At 33.0% G+C, this 18,203-nt stretch overlaps 2 protein-coding genes across 3 annotated transcripts; both read right to left on the reverse strand.

Annotated features, from left to right (window-relative positions):
* Positions 1-201: 201 nt before the first annotated feature.
* Positions 202-2,552, reverse strand: LOC107261146 (pentatricopeptide repeat-containing protein At4g21065-like). Its single transcript, XM_015718296.3, has one exon. The coding sequence runs from the start codon at positions 1,923-1,925 to the stop codon at positions 363-365; it is 1,563 nt and encodes a 520-aa protein (XP_015573782.2). The 5' UTR covers positions 1,926-2,552; the 3' UTR covers positions 202-362.
* A 920-nt stretch (positions 2,553-3,472) lies between these two features.
* LOC8282340 (pseudo histidine-containing phosphotransfer protein 6) lies at positions 3,473-5,774 on the reverse strand. 2 transcript variants are annotated; one of them, XM_002517593.4, is made up of 5 exons: positions 5,269-5,766; positions 5,053-5,183; positions 4,419-4,562; positions 3,965-4,037; positions 3,473-3,803 (listed from the first exon to the last, which is right to left on the reverse strand). In XM_002517593.4, the coding sequence occupies exons 1-5, from the start codon at positions 5,335-5,337 to the stop codon at positions 3,750-3,752; spliced, it is 471 nt and encodes a 156-aa protein (XP_002517639.1). In that variant the 5' UTR covers positions 5,338-5,766; the 3' UTR covers positions 3,473-3,749. The 2 variants fall into 2 exon arrangements, with proteins under 2 accessions (XP_002517639.1, XP_048234171.1); XM_048378214.1 differs by lacking the exon at positions 3,473-3,803 and having other exon boundaries at positions 3,810-4,037; positions 5,269-5,774.
* Positions 5,775-18,203: the final 12,429 nt, after the last annotated feature.

Raw genomic sequence — 18,203 nt, forward strand, 5'->3', positions numbered from 1 at the left:
TCATGAGTTCGAGGGTAGGTAAGAAGAGGAAGAGAAAGAAGAAGAATTAGAGGTATTCTAAAGTACCTCCCTTTTTCCTTTTTGTAAATTACCAATTAATTTCTTCTCTGCACCTCACGGAAATTCATTTTACGAACTTGTACTTTGTTTGGAATCAACTGAACATTTTCATTTTTAATGGTACAAATGAATTCTACCAAATAATGCAAATAAATTCCACTTATCAGTAGTTGAATAACATGCACGATAAAATCCTCTGCAGGTTGTGAATGAGATACATGCTTCAAAAATTACAGCTCTAGGAATGATAAATGTCGGAGGAAGATGAAGGGTGCCCGAGTATGGTGGAGCATGAGCATCTGTTACCAATAATCTTGGCAAGAACATGTTCCATTACTAAAATGATGGAATCTGTTTCGATCCCGCACAACAATTTCTTTATCAAACTTGCCTGATACAAGCTTCATGAAATGATGACAGTCGCGACAAGTTCGTAGATTTTTCATGATTCTTATGGTTCTTCTGTCATTGAAGCGAAGAAGCGAGAAAGCAACAGCTAATTTTTCACTGTGATAGCTAAGACTATGCTCTTTCTCCTCCTCTTCAATGTCATGGAACGCATTAGAGGTATATGGAGTATAACCTTCATCTCTAAGACTATCAATGACGCAAACTAAGATTTTCCTTATTTCCTCTGATTCAGGATGAGAACTATCCCCTGATACAAACTCAAGAGTCTCCTGATCCATGGTAAGTACACTGTAACCAGGTTTCTTGCTAATCCTCTTCTCTTGCATCGAAGTTCTAACCTTAGCTTTCTCAGCATATCTACCAACTTCACCATAAGCATTTGATAGAAGCACATAATCCCCATCATGACAAGGGTCAAGGTGATTGATCTTTTCCTTTACTTTCTCTGCCAATGCAATATTATTATGGTTTACACAAGCACCAAGCAGAGTCCTCCAAATAACTGCATTTGGTTTATAAGGCATACTTTTGACGAATTCAAAAGCCTCCTGGACCTTGCCTGCGCGGCCTAGAAGATCAACCATACACCCATAATGCTCTAGTGTAGGTTCAATGCCATATTCATGCTTAATGCTTTTGAAAACTCGCCAGCCATCGGCAACAAGACCACCATGACTGCAAGCAACTAAAACACCATTAAATGTAATATGATCAGGTCGCAAATTAATTTCTTTTCTCATTTCATCAAACATCCTAAGTGCCTCCTTACTTCGTCCATGCACAGCAAGCCCATTAATCAAAGCAGTCCAAGTTAACACATTTCTCTCCGCCATTTCATTAAACACTCTTACACAATCATCAACAGACCCAATTCTAGAATACATATTAACCAAAGCAGTACCCAGTTGTACAGTAATCTTCAAATTATTATTTCTAGAAATGTACCCATCAACCCATTTACCCAATTCTAAATCTCCTAAACTAGAAACGGCCGATACAACACTAACCATTGTAACCTCATCAGGATTCACATTTCCATTAATTTGCATTTGCTGAAACAAACCCAAAGCTTCTTGTGGAAGACCATTGTTATTGAAACAAGAAATCACAGAAGACCATGAAACCAAGTCTCTGTCGATCATTTCATCAAACACCTTGAGAGCAACAGTGACTAAACCACAAGAACCATAAAAATTAATCAAAGAATTTTGTATATAAATATTAGAGTCAAGACCCAGCTTTATAATAAGGGAATAGAGGTTCTGACTACAAGTTTGGAGGCGAGAACAGGCTTTGAGTACAAATGGGAAAGTGAAGTGATCAGGTGATACGCCAGCTCGGCGCATGTTACTGAAAAGGGAAAAGGCAAGGGAAGGAGAAGAGGAGGCATGAGCTCTGATAAGGGTATTGTACGCGAACGTAATTTTCGAACCAAATAATTGGTGCATAAACATCCTAAAACAAGGTCATTTGATCAGGTGAGTCCTGCACCCAGTTCTTCGTGACAGGAGGAAGTGGCAACGTTTTTGGATGCGAAGCTGATGGCGCGCGTGGAGTGTTTGTTTTGACAGGGCTGATATGGGCCACATAGCAGAATATCATCGATAGAGACCCATTTCCTTTCCAATTAATTAGGGCATAAAGAATAATGGACACTTTTCTTTTTCTTTTATTTTTTTATGACTGAATATATGAGAGAAAATGGTTGAGGAATAAGATTCAATTTAAGTACCTGAACTTATTGCTCGGGTATAATTTGGTGTTTCTTTAACACAGCATTTTCTATTTAGATTGTTTCAGCCTGTTTTAGATGGTTAGAGGAGCCATGAATAAAAGTAATTAATAACAAACAAAATTCTGATCATTAGATATATTTACAATTTAAAGAAAGAAGTTGATTTGAAAAAAAAAAAAAAACTTTAGTCTTTCCTCAAAGTACAACAGTGACTGCAACTCAAACCTCCACTAATGATTTTAACTAAATCAGGGTAATAAAATTTAAATGTTTGTAGAGAGAGAAAATAGAAGTCGAGAGAAAAATAGGAGTTAAAAGCAGGAAAAAATAGAGATAAATGTTGGAGTCTTTTTTCCTTTTTCTCTTTTAATTTCTTGTTTTACTGCATAGAAAGCAGAGGAAGAGAAAGAGTGGTGTTGGATTTGAATAGGGAATGAAACAAATCATTTTACTGAATTCTATAAATATATACGATGAGTTAGTGAAAATAAACCCGATTTTAATTTGTTTAACCCCAGAGAAATAATGGGTTTCTTTGGCATTATTTCCTAAAATTTATATATATTGTTTTGTTTGAGAAAGAATGTAGCATATATAAAGAGTGTTTATTTTGAAAGTAACTAGAATAAAATAAATATAAGAGCAAAATGAGAATATTATTAAAAAAAAGTACGAGTGATGTGGTATTATGATGGGTCCCACTATTAAAATAAGCCAAAAGAATATATCAACTTTAAATAATGGACGTTTATTTTTCTTTTCAGTTAGAGGCATAGATTCAAGGTTTCTTTATTGAGTGCCTAATTGAGCAAAAAAGAATTTTTGTGTGGCCAATCTGCTCCTTACTATAAAATTAGGAGCAGAAATGCAAGTTTTCCCTATATAAATATATTTTTTTTGTCACGTATTGCATCGTGGCACTAAACAAAGTACCGACATTTTTTTGGCTAAAAGTAGTCGTAAAGCCAGCAAGGGTTTTGCAGAACCTGACTGCCCTTCTTTAAGCAAAGTTTACAACATCATGAACTTGAAAATAATAATCCCTGTTCCTCGAGCAACCCCAACTCTAACTGATTGATTGAATGATCAATGATCTATGCCTGATTGAGACCGTTGCACAGTTCTTAGTTGATTTTGATACGAAAAGGAGAAAATGCCACAGCTGCTATGGCTGTGTTAAAAGGTGACACTTACATAAATAGAAGCAAGCATCGATTTTACGCAGCCATAAAAGCTGATCTTAAGACCCATTACCGAAACAAGAAATAAGAAACTGTAGATCTCACTTACAATTCATTCATTTTAGATTCAAACTTACAACCAGATAAATCTCAACAAAAGAAAACGAAAGAAAGGAAAAGAGAAAAGGAAAAATAAATTGTTAACGACTGGACTACAGCAACTTTTTTTTCTTTTTTCATTCTTGCTCCGCAAATAGGAGACTAATTGCAGTAGAGTAGCCGTGGTATGTTAGCTTGGTTTTTAGCAAAAACCCAGATGAAGATTGTACTCGAAAATTGATCATGGGCCATAGCTGTTTCCTTCAATTCTGCATTGGGTATCTAACTCCAGCTGCCAGTACTCTTTGCTGCTCTAGCTGTGTATATGAACAAGAAAGTCATTAATAATAAAGTTCGTTGTTTTTGTGTATCAACAACGCCAAACAAGAAAGAAGGAATAGATAAAGAGAGACATTTAAAAAAAAAAAAAAGGAAAACCATAAAGTATTGTTGGAAAAAGTTGGTTTCTGTAACGTACTTGAAACAGCTCGTGCAACTTGTTTTTGAGGTAGCAGTACTCATGCTCTAGTAGCTCCAAACCTCTCAAGCACCTGAAAAGTGCAGTTGAGACCATATTGCACATGTCAAAAACCACTACATTTGTTCCCTCCCTTCATCTTTAGCTATAGACTTTAGTATATGTATATATGGTTAAAAAGAAATGGAGTGAGAATGAGAAAACTCTACACAATCATATGATATAAATTATTATATAAGTAAAATTTATAATGACTAATTAATATTTATAAAATAAAAACAAAAATGAATGATGATATGATATGATATAGTCATAAAAATTAATTGCCTAACTAATTATTATAAAATTATACATATGATTACTGGTAAGTAAATGCACTGTTGGCATGTAAATAAGTGAGAAATAATAGTGTTGGTAGAACTTAATCCTGAAGTACATTTGTAGAAAGACTCACCCTGCACGGTTATTCTGCTCAGAAGCGGCGCGAAAAGCTACACATACATTTCTGACTCTTTTGGCACCAATACTTGAACTACTTCCCATAAATTGATTCAGATGGATTCCCATTTTCTTGTAGTCCGAGCACTCTCTATCCATCCTGTCCCATCAAAATTGCCACCATTATTTACTCCATTTGTACGCTACTAATAGTACTTCAAATAACAGATAGACATGGAGGTCAAACAAACATAATTTTCTTTTCTTTTCTCTGTATATAAAAAATAATAATAACACGTAATCGTTTTCTCCTAATCAATCCCTTGACAAAGATTAATTCACAATTCATAATAATGGAAGACATTTATTAATTTGGTTCGGTTAAACAATGGAAACAGCGCAAAACCCCACCAAGCTAAATGAGCAACAAAAAGTCAAAATGTGGGCTTGTGCGCGTGCGAGAAAATGAAGACAACCCCGAGAAAAAGGAGAGGTGAAAATAAAAGAACGCACAGGCAAAAACAAATTATAAGTTGAGAAGAAGATCAAGAACCAACTTTTCATTTTACACTGCGCATGTTGCATGTGAAAAGAAGAAACAAAGATAATAAAGATGAGCAAAAAAGAGATGGATGGTTAAGTTGAATTACAGTAATCCTCTAAGATTTCTCAACAGCTTCTCTGACTCATGGAAGTAGATGTTAACAACTTCTGATACAAAATTTGGAGAACTTTCATCTTGAAGCTGCTGTAGCTGCAAGAATTGCTCATCAAGCACTCCCTGTTAAAGAAGATCATTAACAATATCTTCATTAATTGCTATGAAAGCAGTAAACAAGAAAAGGGTAGGTGATTATGATAATTACCTGGTGGAAGAGAAGTGCAAGTAATCGGTTCATATCGGCTCGTAACCGATCCGCACCGAACCCAAGCATCCACACAGGAAGACCCGTTTTGGCTAAGGATAAATGATGACTCGATGAAAGAAGCTGAAGTGTTGTTTTTTTCTTTTTGTATGAGCGTCAGGTGTATTTGTTTTTCTTTTTTTGGAGGGTTTAGGGTTTTGTGTAAGAAAGTAAGTGATTTTGATATCCAGGCGGAGACAAGGCTTAAGTGAAAGTAATAACGTGTATTTAAAGGGTGGCATTGGTGGCTTCTTCTTGGACCCCCATCATTACATACACTCAAGACTCCAAGAATACTTTTAAGAATGTACGACAGGGATGTTCTCCAGTCAAAAAAGTGTTGTGTACGCGCCGATACAAATTCATTTATTAATATATGTTTTAAAGCTTAAAAAGAAAACAAATGAAAAATAGAAAACTTGTTTGGACAAATTGTGAGTTTGGTTTTGGTATTTTTTAGTTCATTTTCTTTTCCTTTAGTCCTAAATGAAAGTTTATTTTTCTTTTTAATTATTAATTAAATAACTAATAATAAAAATATTCTATTTATTAACATAAATATCATTATTTAATATTAAATTTCGGTTTTTTTAATTTGAGATTTCATTTTTTATAAAATGCATCATTGAGTTTCAATATAATACTACTTTTCTATTTAAATCTAAATAACTACAAATTATAGAATAACGATGAACGGGTCAGCAAATTCAATAAAAATAATGCGAAGGTTGATATTTAGAATATATAACAAAGATATTTTAGTAAAAAATAATACAAATTAGTGACATCAATTATAAAAAAAAAAGGTTAACTTGTTAAAATGAATAGAGAACAAAGTAAAAACTGTTTAAAATGAATAGAGATAGTAAGTATCCTATTTGCTTGTTAATTATTATCACAATTCATTATACAATCATTTATAATTAATATATTCACTTACTTGAAATTATTGCATACAAAATTTATCTTACGCTATTATGATTAATGGTAATATGCCTAAAATAATAAGAAATTTTTTATTTAAGTTTAGTATACATATTTATGTCAATGTACCAAATTGATATATAATTAATATATTCATAAATTTTAAATAATAAAAAATATGTCAATCCTTAAATCGTATTCTCCTATTATTGATTATAGTATATATCAAACTTAAATAAAAATCTCATAAACAATAAAATAGTTCTGTATAGTAAATGATACATCGAATTCTATCATTAGATTAAAACAAGGTTAATAATCATCCATTAAAATAAATCATCTTTAAATTGGTGCAAATTATTCAAAAGGAAGTTAAGTATTTTAGAGAAATATTATCATTGATATCCAATATAGATATCTTAGCTACATTTTTGTCATGATCATTATGTTAGTACATATGTATTAGATTTCTTCCAACCCTCAAAACTAAAGAAAGAAAAATAAAGAAAGGAGTGGATTTCTTTTGGGTACAAAAAAGGGGGAAAAAGAAGAAGAAAAAAAGATTGAATTTTGAATGAATGGGAAAAGTGAAATCCAAGCGCAAGTGATGAGAGTAGGAAAGAAATATGAAGATGGTATTAAGGGCCTGAAGAGTGGGTCTAATCGAGGTGAATGTTGGGTTATAAACCGGACCGAGCTAGAGAATGGAGTGGCGACCTGTTCTCTCATTAACCGGTCACCTCGCGTGCTGCCTGTTTTAGCAGACTAGTGCGGCGCAAACCCTCACTCTCACCCGACAACTGCCTGCAGCCGGTTACTTGTCAGTCACCTCACCTCCATCCTTAAATTAAAACAATTAATCTCATTCATACTGGCATAATAATTTAACTTATCAGTAATACCTTTTCACTATTATTTTGTTAAAAAAATGAAAATTTACCATCCAACTTTTCTTTTTTAATTTTTTTCCCTTAACTTTTGATCTGACTTTCTGTCTCTTTCTCGAGAAAAATGTTGCGGGTTATGGGAAAAAATAGAGCCCGGTAAACAAGGCTCAGCAGGGCCAGGTGGTAATGACAAGCTGTGAATCGTAGGTGCCACGTGTTAGAATGGGTCAGTGGCTGGTTATTTTTATCAATTTTGTGCTGTAATGATGAGACGTAACTTTTTTGTCCAACAACAAAAGGGTTAGAGAATAATAGTATGGTGCTTAAGTGGGTATGTGTTACTATGGAGAAAGAGCTCACAAATTTGAAAAAGATTGGGTGAATAATTGGACCATCAAACAATTTGGGGGCACTATTATTTTGATAATCAAGATACCCACTTTATAAAGATCTATTATCATTTCCCTTTTTTCCTTGTTGGCTTGGATGCGTTGCAGTAATTAGGTATTGATTGTGGTGTAATATGTACATATGCTTTTAAGAGTAGAAAATCAATCTTCTTATTCCATAGAGCATACAACAAAAAGAAAAAGTAATTGAAATCTAGGCTATCAACTAGAATTACTTTTCTAGGGAAAAGAAAATACATAGACAATCTCCCTCAATACCAAAAAAAAAAGAGGGTAAAAAAGGAAAATGGTAATAAAAGAAGAAAGGAAATAGAAGCAAGAATATTCCAAATCAAGTTTCAAGAACTTTTGTTGTTCATGAAAAGGGTAGAATTCCTTAAAAGGTAAAGAATTTTGATGAAAAGGGCTTGCTTAACGCTTCAATGGAACTTTAATTCACAAAACCAAATGTAGTAAGGAAGAAGAGAATACAATACTGAATTATTATGGTAGCTTTGCATATCAGCTTCCACGCATGGCTCTGCAACACCTTCTAATTTCAAACCGTACGAGATTAAAGCCTGCAATATTAAATTTAATTAATTAATTTACCTACCTATATATATATATATATATATATATATAGGTAATGGGGAATAGCATTATTAATCATATATAAATTTGCATATGTGTAGCAAGGTTTTTATTTATTTATTATTATTATTATTAATGTTTTTCCAGTCCTCGTCAAACTCACTTGCAACAGCATGCTTTCTATTGACGTCAGCAATATGTGCACTAAAATTGTTAATACATATATATGCATATCGTCACTCGTGAGATGATTATATCATAAATATTTATCCCTATGTAGGATAATATTACCCACTTTCTTCGCATCAAATATCAGTTACTTCTGCTGGAAGGATAAATACTCTATTTTTCTGAAAAATGCTTTAAATAATTATTTTAAAAAATGTATCGAGTTTATATAAATAAATAAATATTTTTAAAATCGTTTGATAAAATCCATAATTAAAGTTATTTTATTTATAAATCTTAAGTTTAAAATCTTGTTAAGTAAATGTTTGGGATAAATAAGGCTTATTAAAAAAATTAAAATTATGATTTTCATTTTAATTGTGCTTTGATCTAAGTAAATAAATTTAGACATCAAACTCATCGAGATCGCTCCATCAAATTTTCATATAAATACTAGTAGTACATAAATTTACTAATTTATACCTCACACAATATCAATGCATTGGAAATTTAAATATTTTCAGAAATAAGGATCAAATGCAAAATATAGTCAGAAATTGAGCTCTTGAATTCAATAGCTTTTAAAAAAAATATATAGTGGTTTGCTTTTAATTATATATAAAAATAAAAATAAATAAATTAATATAATACTAATATGCTAACTGTATTTTTCGATAAAGAAATTAGAGAGGAGGAGGAAGAAGCATGCGGCCTTGGAATGACGTAAGCACAATATTGAGAAATGAACCTTAAAAATGATTAATTAGTTGAATGCATATAATGAGAAGAAACTTTTGGAGGTGATTAAAGTAGTAAAATTAGATAATCATGCTTTATGTGGGTTTGTGCTCCCGTGCTTATTTACTATTACCCATTCTCTTATTGCAACAACAATACATTCTCTTTTGCCTTACTCTTATTTACCATTTCTTTATTCCTCTCTTTTTGCTTCGAAATTCCAAATGTTGGAAGACAGTTCGTTTCCTTTCCTTTTTCTTTCTTTTTAAAATACTTTAGTGTTACAATATTTTATATAAAATTAATTTAAATTTTATAAAGAAACTTTCTGATTATGGAAAACAATTCATCGCATTTGGTTTTCAAAATTGAGATTCATCATGGAAAATCTATTTTGCTAGATAAAATGAATATTTAATTTTAAAAAAAATAAATTAAGTGAGAATATCTCTTAGTGTCGATGCAAAACGTATTATTGGGCATTGACATGCAACAATACGGTGAAGGGACTCATTGCTCGAGATAGTGACGCATGAGTCTTCACTTTTACTCCTTTAGATTGGTTCATAGGAGTGCTGCGCTGTAGTTCCCTAATTTTGATATTTGTTGATTAATCTTTCATATTATAGTTTAATAAAATTAAATAATCCTTATCTAAAACTAAGTGAATTAATACAAATTTCAAGGTTTGTCTCGTCTAATAGAGGATTCAAGGAATCTATTAGTATTAGTTAAAAGTAAGGTTTCCATTGACGTAACCCAATACAGGAATGAAAATGGTGCTGATTATACTTCTGCTCCTTAATATCATGAAAATGGCTTTGGATAATGCCATATTAAAATGGCTTACCATAGAGATTCATAATTCAATTATAAATAATCCAAACAAAATCATAGAAAAATGAAATTCTTTGGACCGTGGTTCCTCTATCCCCACAACCTTGTATTTGAACAAAACCTTGATCATCATTGTAATCACAGTCATGTACAGCAACAACTGTGTATAGAGAACCGATACCCTTTTTGCCAATAAAACTAGTTTATTTGGTTGATTTCCCCATGGCTATTTTTCTTTTAATATTTTATCTTTTTACCTTTTAAAACTTGTTTGGTGCCGTTTAATAACTAGTAAATTAAACTGTTTAATAAATTTTTTATTAATTATTAATATTAGTAATATTCAATGACTATCGAAGATGTTTTTAATTATATAAATTAATAAATTAGCTTATATTATTTAAAAATATTATAATTAATTTTATTTAATCTAGTTATATTTATCATTAAAAATATTTATAAAAATTATTTTAAAGGTAGGTAATAAAATATATCTTTGATATAAAAGATAAAAATAAATATTAAACATCAAGAAAAATATACAAAAAAATTACTTATGGTAATTATTAATCGTGTTGACAGAGCATTAGATTACAATTTTATAGGAAGAACACTCCACCCGGTGGTACTAAGTTACTATAAATATCTTTTGATAAACTTAATTATTTGAATGTTAGATCATATCTTTTTTTTTTTCTTTTTACTATTTTCATAAAGAGAGAATTCAATACTCTATAATGCAAAATCATAAAACTTTTTTAAAAAATGCTAATAATTATTTATTAAAATATTAATACTATAAAAGATTACCGCCGGTATAAAAAGTTAATAAAATAAAAAGAGATAAAAAGAATACAGTTAAAATTTTAGTAAAGCGACAGTATTTGCCTTGAGAGTAATATATATTAATTATTTTTAATAAAAATAATACTATTCAAATAAATAAACTAATCAACTAGGCTGAAAATCGATTTTTAACTAGTTTTAGTACTTGCAATTTATATGTGCTTTACATTTTTAAATTTTAACAACTAATATTTTAAAGTTATAGCACTGTCTTGTAATTATAAAATTTTTCACGAAAGAAATTTTGAATAAATTAAACTAATTTCATTCTCTTATATAATTTTCTATTAGCATGCATATAAGGAAATTTCTCTATAATCATACATTTAGAATTAAATAAAATTTATAACTATGAAGAGATCATAATTTAATAGAAACCATAAATAAAATAAGTATAAATTTTATTATATATAAAAATAAAATTAATGAAAAAAATAATATTACAGTAAGACAAAAATAAACACTATAATATAATATAGAGAAATTTTTTTTAAGATAAAATTTAAAATATTTATAAATTATTAATAATAAAAATCAATTTTATTTATACTGATAATAAATTTTTATTACTGTACAAAAATTATTTCGTATAGAGTATTCCTACGGAGAAGGCAGTAGCATCTGAGTTTGTAATTTTCGGCTCAACTCAATGAGATCATTTCCTATGCCAACAGAAGCAGCAGCAGGCCTACTTATCCCCAACATTCTCACCTAAAACTTTTAGATTTATCTTTGTCATATTCTGGTTCTCAGGTTATCTGGGCCATTGAGTCAAACTTTGACAAAATTAAATTCGAGTTTAAGTTTAAAATGAATTTTGAAATACTTAAACTCCAAATCAACCTCAAATTAAATTAACAAACATTAATGTACTAGAAGCAAGTTTGAACCTAATTGAGTCCAAATAATAAATTTATTTTTTTCGTAACATTTGGGTTATCTATTTAATAAATTTAGATCAATAAATATCCATATAATTATCAAGATTTATATAAAATTATTAGTTTTTAGATATCTATCTATATATATACAAATTATGTTTAAATTAAAAGTTTTTACTATTAAGGGGAGCATATATATATATATATATATATATATATATATATACACGTTACATTTTTATATAGAATTTAAGTCCCATTAGACACCCAAATCAGCTTAAGTTACATTAATGATGATGTAAAAAGATAATCAAGCTCACATATGCGAGAATCTTATCTTTTTCGTCCTATTAGGAGTATTATTTTCTGCATGTGATATCTCTATGTAAGTATTATTTTCCGTCTTTTTAGGGATGTGATAGGTTTATCTTAATATAAGGGGAAAATCTCATCTTTTCTTCTAAGAAAGATATGTGTAAAAGATAAGATTCCCACCTTATCTTTTCTGTCGTATTGTTTTACGGCTCCTCTATATAAAGAGAAGTCTTGAGTATTGTAAGACAAGTTTTTCTTTCATCTATCAAGAAATAAAATTCTCCTTATGGCTTTCTAAACCCTTCATCTCTTCCTCTCGATCCATTGGCTATGAGCTATTAGCTTGCACGATCTGTTCTTCTATGATTCAAAAGGACTAACTCGGCTATAAGAATCCAAAAGAGCACAAAGACCTCTCATGGCAAAGGTGCCTCCATACGGTCTTAGCTTGAGGATTTATCTTGCCTTGAGTTTACAGTATGAGAATCATTAGAATGAACAGCTTTCGGCTTCAAATGGTATCAGAGCCTTGGTGACAGAGAAGAAGATCTCGCTATCATGACTTCAGAAATCATTACTCATACCTCCACTCTACAACTCTCTCCCTTTTGCAGAAAAACTGTATCCAACAAGATAGACCATCTTGTGAAAATTTCTCATATTCCTGAAAATGTTCAAATAGAAAATACCCTTGTACCTATTATCAATCCATATAACATTTTCAAGAAGCAGAACTTTGTCCGAAAAACCTTCAACCAAATCATTCACAAACAACCTTTATCCGTTAAAGAATATGTTCAATCTTCCTCCCTCTCACAATTTTCTCTTACTTCTACCACTCAGGAGCAGTACATTACTCTGGAGATTCCCACTTCCTTTATAGAACAATGGAAGAAACATGGATACACACATCTCCATTTTGGAGTTGTCAGGCTCGTCCTCTCTTATTATGGCAGGATGGATTTACTAGTTACGGCCCGTATGTCATTTTTGGACACCAGATATCTTAGATACAAGCATGCAGTAATCGAGACTATTGTTACAACACTTAACACTGGAAGTGTTGTTCTGACTTTCTTTCCAAATTTTAATTTATCTCTTAATGATCCTTATTTTTCCACTGCACTCAAAGTCCAAGTCCAGATCACTAGAGCAAACCAAGTGACTGATGCTCTTTCTGCTACCCTACACCACCAAATTGTCTACAGACTTCAAGACCATGCCTTCAATCTACAAATCCCAGGCTTCCAAGCCACCTCTGATGCTCTGTTTATCATGGCAGACTCTAGCCAAGTCCCTATAATAGTCCAAGCCCCGAGGCAGCTGGAAAGAGAAGATCTGCAGAAGTTAATCCCAACTGAATGGGTGACAAATTACGAGAAACTCTAGGCATCCCAAGCCAAGCCTGTTCAGGCTACTGATCCTCTTTTTGTCACATAAAAGGATGGTACTGTGAAAACAATTTTCACAAAAACGGAAGAATCTTCTTCTGCTCCCTCTATTTTCCAGGCTTCGATGATTCAACCTGTGTCCGGACCTAGAGAAAAGATCCCTATTCATTCTTTTCAATCCTCTGGACGTCATATCTACACTGCCAGGATTAATGGACACTTCATCTGGGATATTAACCTAGGAATGTGTAAATCAGAATGCACCTGCAAAGATGACCTTAATTTTGCTGAACCATGTTTTCAACACCCTAAGAAAACTCCAAGAGTCATGTCTCCAGAAACTCCGTGTTCAGTCACGAAACCAAGGCAAGATGACCGAGATCCAGATGGTCCTTGGATTGGCATCCACAAAAAACAGAAAGAAAAGCAGGATAAATCTCCTTTTCCTATGTATAAGGAAGCTTTGAAACTTTTTACAAAAGAAGGAAAGACTGTCATTGACATTACCTTTGATGAGATGAAAGTATTTTTGGCTCAAAAAAGAATTATTTTTGGACAGAAGCCTTCTACTACTTGCAGACGGGAGATTTACTCTGATTTGCCAGCAGTCCAAACACCCCAGACAATCCAAAGCTGTTTCATGTTCCAGCCTGAAAATTTTCCTCCCCTAGGAAAGTTAGAAAATAAAAGATCAGAGATCCTCCCCTCAAGGGTTACTCCATCAGGATCCATAGAGCCTCTCACTCCACCAGAAGAAGTACTAAATTGGCAGACTTCTAATTTCATAGTCCAGAATTCTTATTTAAAGAAGATTGATGAAAAATTAGATCAGGCTCTCCATTTGGCTCACAAGTTCGACCAAAATTTGGATACTTTCTCTCAAGAAGTACTCCAACTATATTCCTCTCTAACCGCCAAATATCAAGCCTTGGATAGAGAGCTTTGAGTTTCCCAACCAATTACACCAGCTTTCATCCAGAAGGAAAAAACAATTACAAGGCTCAAAAGGCAGATTGATCAAATTGAACATGACCTTCGAAAAGATCAGTCTCCTACAATCCCTTCCTTTACATCAGCGGCCGCTACATCTTCTGCAATTGCTCTTTCATATTATTCTGCATTTCCTTTCCTTCCATAACCAGAACAAGAAGGAACTCCTTACCAACCCTTTGGTACTTTCTCACACCTCTACCCAAAAGGATCCACAACCCAACAAAAGAAAATACCACATCCTCCAGTCTCGAAAGAAAATAAATTGCCAGATCAATTACTAATCAGCCCTTATGATTCTGATTCTTCTTTAAATACCTCTGAGATAGATGATATAACATAAATTCTCATGAACACCTTCACTACTGAACCCAACCCAGAAGTAGTAGAGCCTGAAGATGGCACAGAGGATGCACAGTCATATTTTATTTCTATTGGAGCTTCACACCCAAGGTCAAAATCCACAACTGGAACGGGACCTTGGTTCACCTTTGATAATTTGCCTCCATCAAAATGGAGAGATAAACTTTCTGAATTTTTGGCATGGATTGATCTTCAAATGAATTTTGATGGTGCCACACTCAAAAAGGTCCTTGCTGAATTTGTAACAAATTCACAGGCAGTTTAAGAGATTGGTTCCAGTCACAACCTGAATACACCAAACTCCAATTTGTGACTTTGCCAACTCCATCAGCTGCGGTCATAGTCCTCCATAACCAGTTCCTTGGAAGCTATAATCTCATTATACAACAAACACAGGAATACTTTAATCGAAAATGTTGTTCGTTGAAGATCAAGGATTTGGAAAGACATTATTCTGCAATTTCCAAATTATATTATGTCATTGGAGGGCATGACGGCGATGATACGTTGAAATATACTTTCATCACCTCATTACCAGATGAGATACAACCAGAAGTCAATAATATGATCGCCGCAACAAAGAAGACAGTTACCTCCATTACTCTTGAAGAAATCTGGCAGTTTACTCTCTCCTCTATCAAGAGATTATGTCACCAGCAAGAATTGTTCAGAAGACTGTCTCAACGAGATTTGATTGTTCAAAAGGCCTATAATAAAAGCCACCTCAAGATTAATGCAAGTCCTCCAATTGTGTTTGCTCCATTCACAAGAAGAAAATCAAACACCATTTCTAAAAATATGCTTGTCATAGAAGCAAAGAATTCAGAGGAAAAAGGCCACATATAAAGAAATTCAGGTACTTCCGGAAAAAGAAGAATCAAGGCAACAAATCAGACAGATGCTACATCTGCCGAAAGAAGGGGCATTATGCTAAGGATTGTCCTCAAAATTCGAAAAAGGCAGCAAGAATGATACAGCAAGTTAGCATGTACATGTCTCTACCAGATTCGTTTGAAGAAGATATAGAGTCTCTCTTATCAGAACAAAACGATCTCACTCCAGAAAGTCTCTTTGGAATAGAAGAAGAACATTCAGACTCTACTGGTTCTTCAGAAGAGTCCTCTTCATATTATGATGATAATGAAATTCCAATTTTGATGATCAGTCTGTCCTCAAAAGAAGAAAAGGACATTCTGGCAAATGCGATGCAATACCCTTTTTCTCCATCTCCAGTTCTTGAGTTATCTCAACTTGCTAATAAGATTCCTCCAATTCCTTATGTTCCTATACAAGTCTTACCTTCAAGGTACGCAAAACCTATTCCAGTTATAGTTTTCTTTGACACTGGAGCTCAGAGAAGCATGATAAATCCTGAAGTCCTCCCATCTGAATACTGGAAATCTTATATTCAGTTTTTCAGAGCGGCAAAATACCAAACTTTCAAGACTACCTTGATAAAAAAACAAAAAATCGGAATACATTTTTTTCCTGGTTGTGTGGTATGGACGCACATCATTGGCTCAGATCTCCCAAATAAAGACCTCTTAATAGGTTTTGATGTTTATCATCAAGCTCAAAGGCTTCAAATTCTTCCCAATGGAATAAAATTCAAGAGGAAATTTCGTCCATACACAGATACATCTAATCTGTTCACCATAGCAGACACAGAACCACCATTCCCGCAATACAAGAAAAAACTCCTTCCTTTCTGTCCAGAATCCCATTCACATTTTCAACACTCTCTACCCTTGTGGAAAAATCCCTAGTTCTATATCAGCCTTCCTTTCAAGCTTAATGAAGATATCAATCCAACAAAAGCCACCCATCTAGGAATGTCTCCTACAGATCTAGCTCTTGCCAGATCGGAATGCCTGACTCCGCTACAACAAGGCCTCATCGAGCCCACGATGTCACAATGGGCCTGTCAAGATTTTTACGTGGAAAAAAGATTTGAAAAACTAAGAGGAAAAAATAGACTTGTTATTGATTACAAGCCTCTGAATTATTTTTTGCAAGACAACAAGTTTCCTCTTCCTCGCATTTCGAACATAAAAGTCCACATTCAAAAGGCCCAATCCTATTCAAAATTTGATCTCAAAGTTGGATTTTGGCAATTAGGCATCCATCCCTCAAAAAGATACAAAACAGCCTTTTGCATCCCAGACGTCCAATATCAATGGACAGTCATGCCCTTTAGGCTCAAAATAGCTCCTTCTCAGTTCTAAAAAACAATGATAGAGATCTTTGGGCATATCCTCTACTCCTCCCTTATCTACATTGATGATATTCTCTTATTCTTATAAACAGCTGAAGAACATCATCAACTCCTGAAACAATTCCTTGCTATCATCCAAAAGTACGGAATCATGCTTTCAGAAAAAAAGTATTATTGGCCAGCAAGAGATAGAGTTTCTTGGAATGCATTTTAAGGACGGAAAGAACTGATCCAGGATTGCACAATATATGTATGGTCCACACTTGGACAAAAGAGCTTGATTATTTTTCAGATGAAAATCTCTCTCTAAAGCAAATTTAGCAATTTCTTGGGATACTCAACTATGTCAGGGAAGCCATACCACATCTATCTAGTTACACATGTCATCTTTCCAAAATGCTCAAAAAGAACCCTCCCTCTTGGGGAACAGAACAAAAAATAGTTGTCAAAAGACTGAAAGAATTGGCCCACAATTCTCTACCCCTTACCATTCTGTCTACAGAACATCTTATCCTACAGACTGACGCATATGATCATGCATGAGGAGCAATTCTTCTTAAAAATCTCAATAACAAGGAACAACTGTGTGGATATGCATCAGGACAATTTTCTGCATCAGAAAAGCATTACCATTCAACATATAAAGAAATTTTGGCAGTCAAATATGGGATAAAAAAGTTGAGTTTTTCCTGATTGGTCAACACTTCTTGATCCGAATGGATAACTCTTCATTTTCGAAGATCCTTGAGTCTAACCAAAAGACCTTACCAGAACCTCAATTATTGAAATTAAAATCATAGTTTAGCAGGTATGATTTTGAAGTTCAGCATATAAAAGAAACAAAAAACCTCATCCCAGATTTCTTATCCAGACTATCAAAGCCACAACCAAAACCCCAACCTATTGTCCTCCTCACCTCAACAGTTAATCTTCCGATAATCTTCATGACCTCTTCATCTTCAAAAACCCTCTACAACTTCCCTCACCACCAGACCTTCCTACAAGTCTCACAACTAAACATGTCAACAATTTTGTCAAAAATATGATGTTTCATTATTTGGCAATCATCCAACAGACCTTCTCACTACCCATCTAACCCAATTTCTTTTATCTAGATTACCCTTGGTACTTAATCTATCATCTTTCTCCTATTCATCCACAAATTGAAAGTGAACTATTGTTTCTATGGTGTCTTTCCACAGTTTGTTATCATGCTATAGAAGTGCTAGTCATGGACCTCCTATACTTCTTCAATATTGATACAAATGCAGGAACATATCCATGGAAATATCTCACTTGGTTCAAAACCCCATACCAATGGAAAAAGGATCTCCTCAAAATCATTCATGAAAATAAAT

This window comes from Ricinus communis, chromosome 8 (genome assembly GCF_019578655.1).
Source record: "Ricinus communis isolate WT05 ecotype wild-type chromosome 8, ASM1957865v1, whole genome shotgun sequence".
NCBI classification, from domain to species: domain Eukaryota; kingdom Viridiplantae; phylum Streptophyta; class Magnoliopsida; order Malpighiales; family Euphorbiaceae; genus Ricinus; species Ricinus communis.